General features: G+C 33.8%; 1 protein-coding gene across 18 annotated transcripts in view; it reads right to left on the bottom strand.

The window, feature by feature from the left end:
• Window positions 1-15,370, bottom strand: part of TJP1 (tight junction protein 1) — a 318,209-nt gene that overhangs the window by 11,287 nt on the left and 291,552 nt on the right. For 13 of the 18 annotated variants that reach the window (XM_007479476.3, XM_056807596.1, XM_056807602.1 and 10 more), the window contains 9 exons: window positions 14,220-14,302; window positions 12,931-13,141; window positions 12,475-12,575; window positions 9,070-9,420; window positions 8,484-8,720; window positions 6,960-7,841; window positions 6,694-6,791; window positions 4,847-5,071; window positions 1,784-1,959 (listed from right to left, as the gene is read on the bottom strand). In XM_007479476.3, the coding sequence (XP_007479538.1) occupies window positions 1,784-1,959; window positions 4,847-5,071; window positions 6,694-6,791; window positions 6,960-7,841; window positions 8,484-8,720; window positions 9,070-9,420; window positions 12,475-12,575; window positions 12,931-13,141; window positions 14,220-14,302 (2,364 nt within the window). The remainder of the gene's footprint in view (window positions 1-1,783; window positions 1,960-4,846; window positions 5,072-6,693; window positions 6,792-6,959; window positions 7,842-8,483; window positions 8,721-9,069; window positions 9,421-12,474; window positions 12,576-12,930; window positions 13,142-14,219; window positions 14,303-15,370) is intronic. The other 5 variants (XM_056807613.1, XM_056807643.1, XM_056807647.1 and 2 more) reach the window with 1 other exon arrangement.

Raw genomic sequence — 15,370 nt, 5'->3', positions numbered from 1 at the left:
AATAGAGGTGATAATGAGCATCCTTGTTTTACTCCTGATCTTATTGGGAAGGCTTCTAGTTTATCCCCATTGCAGATGATGTTTGCTGATGGTTTTAGATATATACTGTTTACTATTTTTAGGAAAGGCCCTTCTATTCCTATACTTTCTAGTGTTTTCAATAGGAATGGGTGTTGTATTTTGCAGGTCCATTTTTATATAACTTGAAAGATCTTGAAACTTTCAGGTTGCCACAAGCATAACTTTCTTTTCTGCCCAGCCAATAAACAGCTGTGCCCTACCACGAGAAATTTCCCAAACACAAAATACATGGAGCAGCAGTTTAGCAACATAATCCTTCTTTGGCAACTAAGCAGATGGATAGTCTCCCCAAGCCCAGTTCTATAAAATATATGTGTAGGTGAACGTGTATGTGTGCGTGAATGTGTGTGAGAATGAGAGAATGTGTGTATATGCTGGTGTGTCTGTGAATGAGTGTATGAACATGTGTGGGTGTGGTTTTTAAGTTATTATTTGTACTGTGCAAATTTTCAGATCTTGGGGATACTGGCTGTGAATTTGATGAATGACAATTACGGTTAGAAACACTTTTTGGCCTACAAGGATCAATAATGTTTTGGTGACTATAGAAGTTATAATCGTGGATTGTTTTGTGTGTAGCTATTATTGTTAAATACAGGGACTACTTTCAGGCACAGAATATTAATCATAATTTAGGTTGGACAATAAATGTGATTATGATGAGAGAGAGGTTTTTGTGGTTGTAGGTTATAGATAGATAGATAGATAGATAGATAGATAGATAGATAGATAGATAGATAGATAGATAGATAGATAGATAGCATGGAATTAATACAAGCTGGAGAAAGGATCATTTGACCTATGGATTCAGCCTAGCCGTGCTAAGAAAACACCTTCACTCCAAGCCTTAAAATACACACATGGAGTCCGCAGCTCACAGCGGCTTGTATGTTCATTTACACAACCAGGAGCTCCACGAACACTTTTGACCTCTCAGAAGAAAAGGCTTCCCCAAGAGCAGTAGGTTTTTCTTCTTTCAGTGTCACACAAGTGAATGAGGGTGGCCATGTTCGATCCAGTGTTGTATTGTTACAGTTAGTAATGGTATATTCATCTTGGGTCATTAAACTAGAAACAGAACTTCTGATCCCACATTCAGGTTTTTCCAAATTCTTCTAAGATGTTTCAGTGCTTGGCTGCTTGGATTTTTTTTGACAGGGTGCAAACCCTGTTCTGAGTTGATAACATGCTGTTGTTCTCCTTTGAATTTCCAAGATCGAAGGACAGAAAGTAAACCTCTGTTTTGAGGAGGTAGAAGTTCAGTACACTTTTTTTTTTAATGTGACTTTTCAAGAATCATATTCCACAGCAATGCCTTTTTCTTGGAGAGTTAAATGTTTTTAGTTTAAATATAGGCTAGAATTTTAAATTAGGGCTTATTTTGAAAAAATGCTGAGTTTAGTTCAAATGTATGCCAATGCCTTCTGGGCAGATAATATTCTGAGACAATTATTCTTGATCAGATGGCATGGAGAAACCTTTTGGAATAGTCACATTTGCAGATTGCCTATTGATGAATGTCTTTGACTTAAATCTAACCAAAAAACTACAATGTTACCCTTTGTACATTTGCATTACATAGTATTAACATGCTTAGTTGTAAACCAATAAAATACTTAAGCTATTAAAAAAGAAGTTTACATATGATAAGAACAAAATATTTTATTTATTAATACCTTAATTCAGCTTTTTAGTCACATACCTTCAGAATTGAGTCCCTTATGGTGTGTATGAAGAGACACTGAAGAGTTGGTAATAGGCTGAGATGGTTGGCTATATTGTGAAGGAGGTGGAGGTGGTGGAGGAGTAACTTGGGCTGATTCATAGCGTTTTTCACCAAAAGATCTATCCATCATATCAGTTTCAATAGGCTTTCCCCTGTTAAAATATTAAGGAGAAAAATGGTAATACTTGGAAATTGACCCTAGCCAAACAAATTTAAAATGTTCCTAATTGTTCACTCTTTTCCTTCCAGTACAGCTCTTTTAAAAGTTCCTTTCTATGAGTTTTGGTAGATCCTCTATACAAAGTCTAAAGTACAATGACAAATTCTTTTTAAGCACAAAAGAAGTCAAGACAATGCAAATACTTTAAGAATATTAGTAAAACAATCCAGATGATGGCAACCAAAAGGTGGATGAAATTCTGGGTATACTTGAAAACTGTGACTCGTCATCCAATATGTTGTCTTTCTTAGTAAATATATCTTAAGCAAGCCTTGCAAATATCTTGCAAAGGAATGATCTTTTAATTAATGATTTAACTTTCATTAGACCCAATCCTATTGGCTTTGATTTTACAGACCAAGAACAGAGACCTCAATCCTTGCAAATTTATGTAGTCAAAGGAATAAACAATGTAGAAAGAGTATTATTTTTTATACAAGTAACACTCAACTCTATTGGGCATACAAAATAAATAAATAAAATTGGCTATGTTTGGTCAGTTTTACCCTATATATACTCCTCTGGAGATATTTTAAGGTTTTCTGGTTATAAGTATGTCCTACTTTAATTTACAAGGCTCATTTAAGTTAAATTATGTCCATTTTATTTCCCCAACCCCAATAAAATGCCAATCACAAGTACATGATACAGAAATGCACATCTAATAGAAATTATCTGAAGAAACCCATAATTGCAACCATGCCATCTAAACCTTAAGAACAATCAGCCTAAACTTCACTAGTTTTATGTGCACAAACAGATTATTTAATATGAACTGCATTTTCACATTTACATGAAACATATTTTCATGTTTACATGTTACAAATGGAATCTTCTCAAGGAACTTCAGGCTAACAATTACTCCCAAACTAAAAACTTATTTGGCTGTCACAGATATAACTGGAAAAATTTGAAAATGACTTTCAAGTCTGAAAGTGCACATAATGCCAATGACAAAAGCCACAGGGAGAGGACACCTTAAAAACATCCTCACATTAATGCCAGTCTTACCACTTGATGTTCCTTTTCAAGTAGTCATAGCTAGTGTAAGAGCCAAGAAATCTAGGTGATAGCAAAGCAAATGCAATAGAAGAACGAAAGAAAAACAAGTCATTCTAATTTAAATAAATTTTTAGGAGATGGTCTCAATTATCATTTACAAACACTAATAAAACCACAAATAATTCCAATACTGCTTTCTAAGCAGCATTTGGCCTACAAAGAAATATATCTAACTCTCACTTATTCAGAGAGATTACTATGGAATTTATTTATATATATATATATAAAATTTTAGTGATCCTACCAATTTATTCTAAATTCTCAAACTCCCAAAGCTGAATAGCAAAACTGCCAAATTTAATATTTATCCTTTCAACAAACAAAAGTGTAGTAGTTGTGTGGGTAAAAAGCAGGCAAAAGAGAAAGGAAAAAACCTAAAGATAATCAAGCACTGAATAAGAAGTGTCAACTATATAACTAAAAGGAAAAATAGTGCTCAGAAATGAATATATATTTAAGGATGCAGAACCAAGGTGAACATAAGCAAATGAACATATGAATGAAGTGCCTGCATTGGCCACTTACTAGAATGACCATAGATCTGAACATTTTAAAAATATACATGAAATCAGTCACTGACTAGCACCAATTCCTTCCCAAATATTTTCAAATTTCATTCGACTCAAGCTTTAATATGAGAAAAACTTTAGGTATATTTATAATAGACTTTATACCATATATCTTCCGCATCTATTGTTATACATGCATACAAGATGACAAATTGAAATCTTAGCATAAATCTAATAGCCTGCATTTTTCTTCTCTAACCCTGGGCCCAGATCTCCCAATAGGAAAAATAGGACAGTATTCACTGTGATTTTATTCCCCATATCAGTTGTTGTTTGGAGAATTATCTCATCTAATTCTAGTATTCTTTTATGATTCTTTTTTTCATGGAAGAAGACATAGGTAGGGAAAAAAAATCATAGAATAAAAAAATGATAGCTAGCACTTATGCAACACATTAAGTTTTGTTAAGCTCTTTTGAGTACGTGTGCTTATGCTTTCTCTCTCTCTCTCTCTCTCTCTCTCTCTCTCTCTCTCTCTCTCTCTCTCTCTCTCTCTCTCTCTCTCCTTGAAAGAAAGGTATTATTATCCCTCTATTTTATTTTACTCATGTACAAATGGGGTAAAAAGTTAAGTGATTCCCTTCAGGTCAATGAACTATTTTATTCAATACACAACCACATTAGACTGACTTCTGGGTTCCTCTAACCCAATCATCTCATTTTAATGATAATAAAGTATGGTCCTGAGTTTGAATAACTTGCCCAGGATCAAGGACTAAATGTCAGAGGAGGAATCTGAATCCAGGTTCTTAGGCCCTACAGTCAGACTTCTTTCCTCTAGATCATGCTACTTCCTGTCATACTCTTCTAAAAATAGTAATTTTTAATTGAAAATACTGACCCTATAAGTGCAAGGAGGACCTGATAAGAGAATTTTGGTTGCATATTCCATATCCCATTCACATTCATATGTCTTAAGAGAAAGTAACCACAAACTTTACCTATGTATGGATTATACTTATAAACTGTTCCTACTATAAGCTGAATGTTCACTTCCTAGACCAAAATTTAATATAACTCTTCATGCCTATTTAAAATCTCATCAATTATAAGCCATTCATAAACTGTTAAATTTTTAAATCTTATTTTAAATAACCAAACATGACTTCCATCTACTATAATTCTCCTAATAAATTCAACTTCACATAATGATAATTTATCTGTACCATCGTAAATTAAACAACTTACTTAGAATAATTAGAAAAACTTAGTTGATTGGGAGAATTAATTGGTTTGGCAGACTCTATGAGATGACTGGCAGGAACTTGTGCTGAAGGTTTATTTTCAAAACTTCTTCGATCAAAATATGAGAGCTGCTTTCGATAATATTCCTCATCTTCCTCAGGATCATAGTGATTTGAACGAACAATATCTTCAGGTGCCTTCATCTGAGGTTTCTGTGGTTCTGGGGACCTAGTACATGATCATAAATATGATATAAAATTTACAATGAAAAATTCAAAGTTATGGAAATAGCTAGAAGAATATAAGCTATTGCAGTATAGCCTGCATCTTTAGCTTTAATTAGCTTTGATTAATTTAATCAAATGAATGTAATAAAATACCTTATTTACTCATCAATTAAGTTTTCAGAATTCACCTAAAGAACTAGAAAGCTAAAGCAGTCAAGATATATGTCATAGAGACTAAGAATTTAAACTCAATCACCAAAGCCACCCAGGTTTTTGTCTATTTCAGGCACAATTTTAATGAGCTAGGCCAGTGATGGTGAACATATAGCACAGGTGCCAAAGATGGCATTCAGAGTGATCTGTGGACATCTGGGCTCCCCCACCCCGTCTGTTACTAAAAAAGGCAGAGGGATTTAGGTGAAGTTGCTCCTCTCCCCCTCTCCATCACACCTCTGACCAGCAGCCCAATGGGAGCACATAGGGGCCAAGGAGGATGGCTCACAGATTGCAGGGCTTGAGGGGAGTCAAGCTCTCAGGTTACTTCCCTCCCCCTCTCTACACTTGCTGAGGATATCCCTTATTTCACCCACCCCTCTGCCCAATGAGAACCCTTTCCCCTCCCTTGTGTGGGGTCAGGGGCTGGGCACACTCAGCACTCAGTGGCGAGAGTGTCATGGCACTTGGTCTGGGGGGTGAGGTAGGGGCCCAGCACTCTAAAAGATTCACCATCACTGAGCTAGGCTTCCTGGTTTCCTAATTAAAAATTCTAGAGGCATGCTGGTAGCAGAAAGAAATGACCACTGATAGTTGAATAACAAATTGTCAGGAATATTATAGAAGGCATATGTTCAGATAGAAGGTCTAAACCATACTCTTGTGACCATGCCTTACAAAGACAAAAGAGACCACAAGGGCAACATTAATTATATTGTACTATAACATATTCATACCTATAAAATGAAGACTCATAAAAAATGTTAAATTCTGTTTGATATAGTTTTGTTCAAGAAGGTAGGGAAATACTGAATGTATTCTAGAAAGAATTACATGAAATATAAATAGCTAAGATAAATTTTGTGAAATGACCAATCAATGTTTAGAAGAAATAATTTTATTTTTTAAAGTTTTTCCAAATTAAATCCATAAAAGGCTTATACAATAGAACATCCTATTTCTTGCAGGAAGCAAGGCATTTTTCTAATAATTTAAGGAACTGTTCATAAGACTTTTTCACCTTCTCTGTCTAACCTACACCATATTTAAGCCAACTGAATATAAGGGCAGTTGATTTTTATTTTAGTCATATAATTTTTTTCATCTCTTTTTTCTCCCCTTCCACTATACTGAGATCAACATAGAGCAAAAGAAAGAGATGCCTGCCTCTAAAACCATACTTGCCATATTACTTAACTTCTAAGTGCTTTAGACAATAATACTAAGTTGCTAAGAAGGTTCCAACCTGAATTGGTAGGTTCCTTGAATTAATGGCATTACAGATCCAATCCCTAGCCCTACCCTAACAACAAGAGTAAAAGAGGTCTTATTGAAATGAATGCATAAATAACCAAAATTATAGTTTTATTCCATAATCCAGACTTCTTGATTAAATGGCAATACACTCACCTGTACAATGTTTTATCATGCTCACTGAACTGATTTTGGGAAGTAGATTTAGGACCACTGATGGGAACAACTGTAGGTTTAGGTGCTATTTCTGGAGGCTATAGGGAGAAAAAAAGATGACAAATTTATACCCATGAAGAAATTAATTACTAAATATTCAAGTTAAGAATAATAATAGAAACTAAATCACTTTAAACACTTTTATTTTAATAACTGATAGTAACAATATAAAGTGATAATAAAGATGCAGTTTTTTATATATTTACCTTAACAGTAGCTGTTTCATTAATGTCCTTCTTACTTTCTAATGATGCTGATCTTTTGTTTTCAAACATTTTGACTCTAGTAAGCACAGACTGCGGTTTCATTGCTGGATCTTCCTCATCTTCAATTATAGTAGGTGGTGGTGGAAGCGGTTTGGTGTTTGAAGGAAGCACTTCTGACTTTTGAGTTGAGGGTGTTAGAGAAGGAACACCTGTAGAGCCCTGGGAAGAAGGTTCATAATGCCCTGCTTTGGCATTAAATCCTTGTGGTGGTACTTGTTCAAAACTTCGTGGATATTGCTCAAAATACTGCTTGGCTTCAGAAGACTTGGACGTTGTTGAAGAGTAAGTCTGTGCTTCTGATTTATATCTACCATGAATATCATACCCAGAAGTTAGCTGTTCTTCATATCGATTAGAGTTTTTAGGGGGCTGTTCATAGCGTGATCTACTGTCATAAGATACTGGAGTAGGTTCTTCAAAACGAGGTTGTACTGGAAAGTAAGCACGTTCTGAAGTCTCATCAGGATGCTGTCTAGGGTCAAAGTCTCGAGGGTGCTGATTATCAAAGGAAGGTCTTGGTTGGTAAGGCTGCTTGTCATCATAATAGGTCCACTGGTCTTCATAAGATGGTGTCCGGTGATCCTCATAATGCAGGCGAGGGTCATAGCTTCTAGGCAACTGATCTGTATAATTGGCAGAATCATATTTGAATGTAGACTGCTCGATATCTCTATTGGATTGTTTTTCTGCATACAATGGTTGAGGTTCATAGTTCAAATTAGATTCTTTTTCTTGTCTCTGTACTGGGTGATTAATAGGCAACTGTTTTATAACATAATTCTGTCTTGGAGGTTCTTCGGTATATTGTTCTTTTCTATATACCTATGCAGAACATATAAAACTTAGTTGTAAATAATTGGTTTATTCCCATTTGGATTTTATTAGATAAAACAAATTAAACAACCTGAAAAAAAGGTTATTTAAATGATCAGGTTACACTTAGATCAGAGGAAAAGGCCAGTTACTATGATATTATTTTGATTAGGATAAAGTCCAAAGGTAAAAATACAGATATGTGCTTTGTATCAGAATCTACTACAATAAATTGAAGTTAGAAACAATTTAGATATTAAAAAGGTAGCCAAAGTATGATTCACTGAGTTATTTTTATATGATTTTTATTGAAATTTAAAATGTAAAGAAAAGCACAGTATAATTTTCAATGAGGTTTTTCACAAAGGTTCTTTGGTAAGCAATAAGGAATTAGCAATAAAAAAAAGAAGCTTGGAAATAAAAATGTTCAGCAAAAATCTTTGATTGAAAATACCATTTTTAGACAATAAGTATACATTTGGAAGCCATGCAAGCTAAAACATGTAATGATTTTTAACTGATTTAAATGCACTAAACTACATAAGCCCATAGTAAAAAGCAAAAGGAATCCTTAAAAAGAGGAAAGCAAAAAAATGTTCATGTGCTAGATTGGGACAGCAGCAAGTTAGTGCAACAGTGCAGCACAGGTACCTTTGCCGGATCTACATGCGACGACAATGATGGTTCTTGATCTCTTAGCACTATCTGAGATGCCTCAGTACTTGGTGGTGTTAAGGGGCCCGCTTGTGGCTGATAGGAGTTGTAAGGAGCTGGGACTGGCTCCTCCAGTTGGATATTAGTTAGATTTACATTAGGAATAACAGCAGAGGTTGATGCAAGGTGTGTTTCAGACGAAGGGTAAGGGACTGCAGATGAGACTTCTGCTTTCTGTGAAGTGTTTAAAATATTTTAAATATAGTGCTTCTGGTACACTGCTGACTTTCCACTTTAGTTTTAAGTTTTTGTTTTTAATATATATTGTGTACACACATTTTAAGTGTACTAATAAGAGATTATTGCCTCATTCTAGCTTTTGGGAAATTTATTATACCACTTTTATATTAAATGAAACCATTTAAAAGACTTAAAGTTCTTAATATTCTCATATCCAAATTAGAGACTAATTTTTTGGCTGGAAAAAGGACAGAAGTATATATACTCTCTTTACAACAATCCCCACATTTTAAAACTGAATAATGCACCTACAGCTAGAAAATGTTCAATGTTTGCTGCTTACCTGTTGAGAGGCTGTTTTAAATCCTGGGGAGTCTATTCTATGAATTGGTTGTGGCTGAGCTTGTGGTGAATAAGAAGGGTATGTTTGGCTTTCATGATGCATTCCAGAGGAGTCCTCTCTTACAGGTTCAGAGGACCGTGTAATTGCAGACTCCGGTGGAGTCCCAACCTCATCATTAAGAGTTTCATCTAGTTCTTGATCAGTGTAGGCCCCACCTTCTGTATCTGTGTCTTCATAGTCAGAAGTGTGTCTACTGTCCGTGCTATACATTGAGTATTCACTACCTGGAGCTGATAGGTAGGATAGACGATCATCATGCAAATCAAGGTCATCACTTGTAGCACCATCCGCCTGGGTCAAATAAAAGTAAATTAAAAACTTTATTCAATATTTTAAAAGAGATGACCTTTATTTTTACAAGGGGAGACTGGAATGGATATTCTCCTCAGAAAAAAATCAAATCTACTTGCTTCAACTTTTTTGATGGTTAAAGGTCAAGAAGAATTGTACAAGCATACATGCAGACACACAGAGCATCTCTTGTTAGCTGAAACTTTTGGATGAAATCAGATGCTGGCTAAATTCAAGTCTCAGGAACCCAACCAAGAGGCAATGAAGGATCTCTATATCACCCAGGTCTATAAAGCCTAGCTAATGGATTTCTATGCCAGAGCATGAGGAAGAAAGGGAATGCTAATGAGCAAGCTTGCAAGAAGCACTAGTATACTGACTTAACAGTAATGTAAGAAAAATTATCATAATCAATAGAATAGCTCTACTCAAGAGAGAACAAAGTACTATATTAAGAAGGCAACTCAAAAAAAAGTTGAAGCTGATATCTACTTGGAAGTTTCCTAGAAAGTACTATGGAACAGCATCACTATCAGAGATATGGTTCCCTTTAATACTTAGGAAGAAATAAATGATTCTTTATGATAGAATTTTCCAAAAGATAAAGAAATGTAGTAATTATGTTCTGCTTTACAAGTAATTAAGATATGAACTGATTCAAACACAGCAAGTTACTTCAGCATAGAAGAGAAGAAAAATGAGAACTGTTAAGGAAAAGTACTCTCTAAATTTGAACACACAAACCTATCACTGTCTGCAACTAAAATGAGACTATTTATCAGACTCAATAGCATAGTCCAGTTACTAAAGTACCACCCTTGAAAAGAGATTGCCTCTGGGTCCATGTAAGTACTGAAGCGGAATCCAGAGTGTTTCTTTTTGTTTTTATTTGCTTTGCTTTTATTTTTAAATGAGGAAGGTGGGTGAGTAGACATCCAACACAATCAGAATCCATCCAAAAAAAGTGCAAAATTCCATCTCATGGTGGTGGAGTGTAGAAGAGGGCTATCTAGCATGGAATGAAGACTTGAGTATGATATGCCAGAGTCATGGTTCTCAGTATAATCCAACTATCAAATGGCATTCTCCAAAAGAGCAAGTCCCAATTCCATATTGGGCTCTCTGGGAGTATGTCATCAAATGGCTGCCTGGCACATGAAACTGAGCAATGCCTACTTAATACAGCAGATCAATGTCTGCCATATGGTTTTGCCATCACCTCAATACCTTGACTAGATGAACGACTTAGAGCTTGCTCTTCAGTGAATTAAGTAAGAAATCTCTGGCTTTTACTCTCTTGTGCCCAACATAAAAGAGTTTATTTGCTTGTACAGTCCATAACTCCCAACTTTCCAGTGACCTCAACAACCATTCAAGTGGTGTCTTGGGGGAAGAATCATTCAGAATTAACCCACTCCACCCACCCATTATGTGTTTTCAGTTCTCTGTGATATCTGATCATCTTAAGAAATCTGGACACTGAAGGAAACAAGAAACATGGCTTGACTTAGAACCGGGACATGCTGACATGCCAACATCTATTAAGAATTTCAATAAAGGGAATTCTGATGACTCTTCATGGCTTGATTAGGTGAAAATAAGACTATCTCAACTATGACAGAAGGAATATTCCATAGGTTAAGTCAATGTTCCCTGAAATAGTTTTAAGAGAGAAATTCATTCTTTCACCTTGAAGACATAATTGAATATGAGCAAAATGTTATAAACATTTATGATTAATATATTTTAATTTTTGGAACTACCACAATGATAAAAGATTCAGTTCATTTATAAGGATGAAAAGAGTCTGAAAATTGAAGCAGCAAAGTAGGATACTCATAATAATCTCAGAGAATAAATTAAGGAAAATTGAAGGGAGATTTAATTTGAAACAATTTCTAAATATATGTATTTTCTATAATTTAAATATACTTTTCTAGACAGATGTCCTTAAAGAATTAATCTGCATAAATTATGCTCCACTGCTATTATCATTCTATGAAAGGAATAGGATAATGCTATCTCAGATATTAATGCCATAACACTAAAGATATGATTACAAATATTTTAGAGTCAAAGTGTTATCATAAAGGTACCTAAGCGGTTTCTTCTACCTTCCTTTTACTGTGTACGGTTTCCTACCTGAAATGTCAGTTACTCAATCTTGTCTTTTAACCTTGCATGCACTCCTTTGTAACCCCTAAACTAGCAGAAGAAAAACCATAATTCTGAAGTATTGTTATATATACTAATTTTAAATGTGAAAACTTTTATGTCTTCTTGCAAAGGCTGCATAGTTTTCTGGGTACGCACTGTTGTCTTAAACATGCCGCATGCACTGCCAGAGCTCCTGTAAACACACAGCCAGATAAGAGGGAAATGGAGGCCATGCCCAGGAGAAGGGTGAGGAGTGGATAGGGAAGAGTTGGCCAAACGACACCACCAACACAATAAAACAGTATCAACAACAACAAAAAATTCCACAAAACAAAAACATAGAGATACCCCACAATCTCCCCTTATAGTCTAAGCTTAAGAAAAACTGCCAAAGCTATTATACTGCACTATTAGGACCATATGAAATAAAGATGGTAAAAGAACTAAAAAATTGTTTTGTTTTCAGTTGGAGATAATAATAGTAAATTCATCCTGAAAAAAATGCCCACCAAGATTTTGTATAAAACTAATTGAAGATATTAGCAAAATAAGTTAATACGAATATAGTATTAAGTGAAATTAGTCTCTCAAATACATGATGAGACCTTTCAATGGGAGATGCTCATTATTTTATAGATAGCAATTCAATAAAGGGACTAAATAGAATTCCTGAGCTGTTAGAACTTTCAAAAACCACACACATAATAAGTAGTTTAAATTTCACATCAGACATAGTAATGTTTTAGTCTCCAATCTAACCAGTTTATGCCTTGATTTCCCCCACCTATTCCCTCATATTATTGTCACTTACATGATGTAGCAACTTAGAGATAGCAAATATGCAAAATCCTGAAATACTAGATAAACTTTCCAAATAGTATTAGTGAAACTTCTTACCTTTCCCTCTGAAACCCAAACCAGCTGGTTTTGCTGTTGTTGAATAGCTTCTTTCAGTGCTCCATACCAACCATCATTCATTGAATTTAAATTAATAGTAGCTGAAAATAACAAAGTATTAATTTGGTCTCATGGATAGTAAGATACCAGAATTTGAGATATAAAGCCTTTAAGCTCAACCACCAAAAGTAAGTTATTATATTATTTTTAAGATAAATGGCAGTATTTACAGAACTAATTAACTGCAATCCTGAATACCCTTACTATGAAATGTTATTTGCCTTTAAAAAAGAGGTTGGGGAAAAAAAGTGGTTGATATTGCTAGGATTAAAATTACTAAGAAGTTAAGAAAAGCAGAGTATTAGAATAAATTTTATTATAAAGTGCATCCAAGTAGAATCTTTAAAGGCAGAACTTTTTAATAGCTGGCTCTTAAGTTTTCTTAAATGAACTCACTTGTAAAAAGATGATGATTATTTTTACGAAGTTTGTGAGATCTTTCATATAATTTTCTGGCACTCTTTCGTGATTCTGGACACAATCTCATTCTCATTGTTTTAACACCCTGCTTAGAATCAGGGTTAAGGAATACCACAATGGGATACCACTGTGCATAATTTAGACGGTCAACAGCATTTGGTGTTACATCTAATAAAGCATGTTTATCCTGTATAAGAAAAAAAAATCACAATGATTCCAAATATTTAATTCGTTTCAAAGAAAAACTGTCAAAAAATTATACTTTAACCTAAGATTATAAAAACTTGCTAATTATAAAATTGCCACAGATTGTAAATTCAAACAAACTTAGCAAGCACAATGAATCTTGTTAAGTAATAGCAAGTCATTACTATTTATTTTAAATTCATTATTAAAGGGCTAATATCATACAGTGACTATAAGTTTTGAATTTACATTTTATTAAATTATCTCTAAGACTTCATCTAACATCCACTTATTAATAAAAACTGTGTGTAGCTAAGGCAAAATTACAAACTTCACCTGTGTCCTAAAAATCTGAGATGAAAAAAGATTAGGGCTTTCAGTGTTAAGAGATCACTCTACTACAACTATGAATAACATGGAAGTAGGTTTTGAACAATGATACATGTATAATCCGGTGGAACTGTTTGTCAGCTCTGGGAGGGGGAAGGAGAGAAGGGTGGGAAAAACCATGAATCATGTAACTAAGAAAAAATAGTCTAAATTAATTAAAAAGAAAAAAGAAAAGAAAGTAATGGGAAAAAATATTTCTAGCATTTGAATGTCTTAGACAGCATGAACACTACATCAAGTAGACAAAACAAAATAAAAATTCACACCTAACAAGAAGTATAATTTAATAACTTTTTTTTAAAGATTAAGACCTGAGATCAAACTCACCCTCAAACATTTAGTAGCTGTGTGAATCTAGAAAAGTCATTTAACTTCTGTTTCTCAGTTTTCTCAATTATAAAATAGGGATAATAATAGCACCCAGAGTAGTTTTAATGACAAAACGAAGTAATAACTTTTAAGTATTTTTACAAACCTTAAAGTACTTAATAAATGCTAGTTTGTATTATTATTGTTATATTTCTCATTGTGATTACTAGAGGCTAATGTGCCCTTCCACTGGATTGATAATAAATTTAGGAAGTTTTTTTAATATTAAAAAGAGACAACTCTAATATATTTAATAGCTTTACTTCTGAAATGTATTCTTAGTTCACTATAAGATTGAAGTATATGTTTCTATAACTTACCCGATCAATAATTTGCTTAATAGTATGAAGACGTATAATTCCAGAGCTCCGCTGGTCAGTGCCAGCATCTCTAGGTTCACTTTCTAGTAAAGGAAAAAAATGTTGCTCAACTTTTGAAAACATTGGAAATACAGATAGCTTAGTTCATGAACAAGTTTTATTACAAAAGTTCATTTGTAATCTGGTTATTTAGAACTCCAAGTGAATTATAATATAAAATAATTATGTTTCATGAAAAGCTGAGAAAAAAACAATTAATCAATAATGTACCTGAAGAACATGGTCACCATCCTATAAACTTTTTTTTCCCATGTCAATTTCAAATTTCTTAAAATTAAATGACATAAAGCTCTTAGATGGGGATACAACAACAAAATGAGATAATCTTGGCCTCAAAAATATGTGGGGAGATAAAATGTGAAAATGATTAGAAAATAATAGTGATAGGTATTCAATAAAAGCATATTGATCTTGGGGAAATTTGGAAGTTTGTTCATTTTCATTGAGGAGGAATATAACATGGGGAGTACAAAGACATGTAAATTGAAGAAAATCAATTAAAGCTTTAGAGGTACCTATAACAACAACAAACCATTATAAAGAAAAAATATAGAACAGAATAGTATAAAAATATTAAATATATTATATATAAATGTTATATAAAAATACTAGAATACAGATTGTAAGAGAGGAACTGGACTTAATCTGTCAGCAGAAAAGAGAGAAGCAGATCTGGCAAGCTTATATTACAAGATTTTAAAATGAATGAATAAGTGCAGCTAGGTAACACAGTGGATAGAGTGTCAGGCATGAAGTTAGGAAAAGCTTGGTTCAAAATCTAGCCTCAGGCGCTTCATAACTGTGTGTGTAACCCTAGGCAAGTCACTTAACTCCAATTATCTAGCCCTTATCAATCTTCTGTCTTAGAACTGATACTAAGAAAGAAGGTAGGGTTTTGTTTTGTTTTTTTTAATTAAAAAATAAAAGGAATGGATATAATTTTTTTAAGGGAGAATACTCGGCCCCAATGACAAATGGTTCAAGGATATGAACAACTTTTAAAAAATGAAACATAATAAAAATTAGCTATGGGTTAAAAATATATCAAACAGATGAATTAAAACAATTCTGAGGTTATCATAACCAAATTT

The sequence above is a fragment of the Monodelphis domestica genome, chromosome 1 (genome assembly GCF_027887165.1).
Source record: "Monodelphis domestica isolate mMonDom1 chromosome 1, mMonDom1.pri, whole genome shotgun sequence".
In the NCBI taxonomy this organism is placed as follows: Eukaryota; Metazoa; Chordata; class Mammalia; order Didelphimorphia; family Didelphidae; genus Monodelphis; species Monodelphis domestica.
Note: the sequence above shows the minus strand (reverse complement) of the source record. Positions and strands in the feature narration are given on the sequence as shown.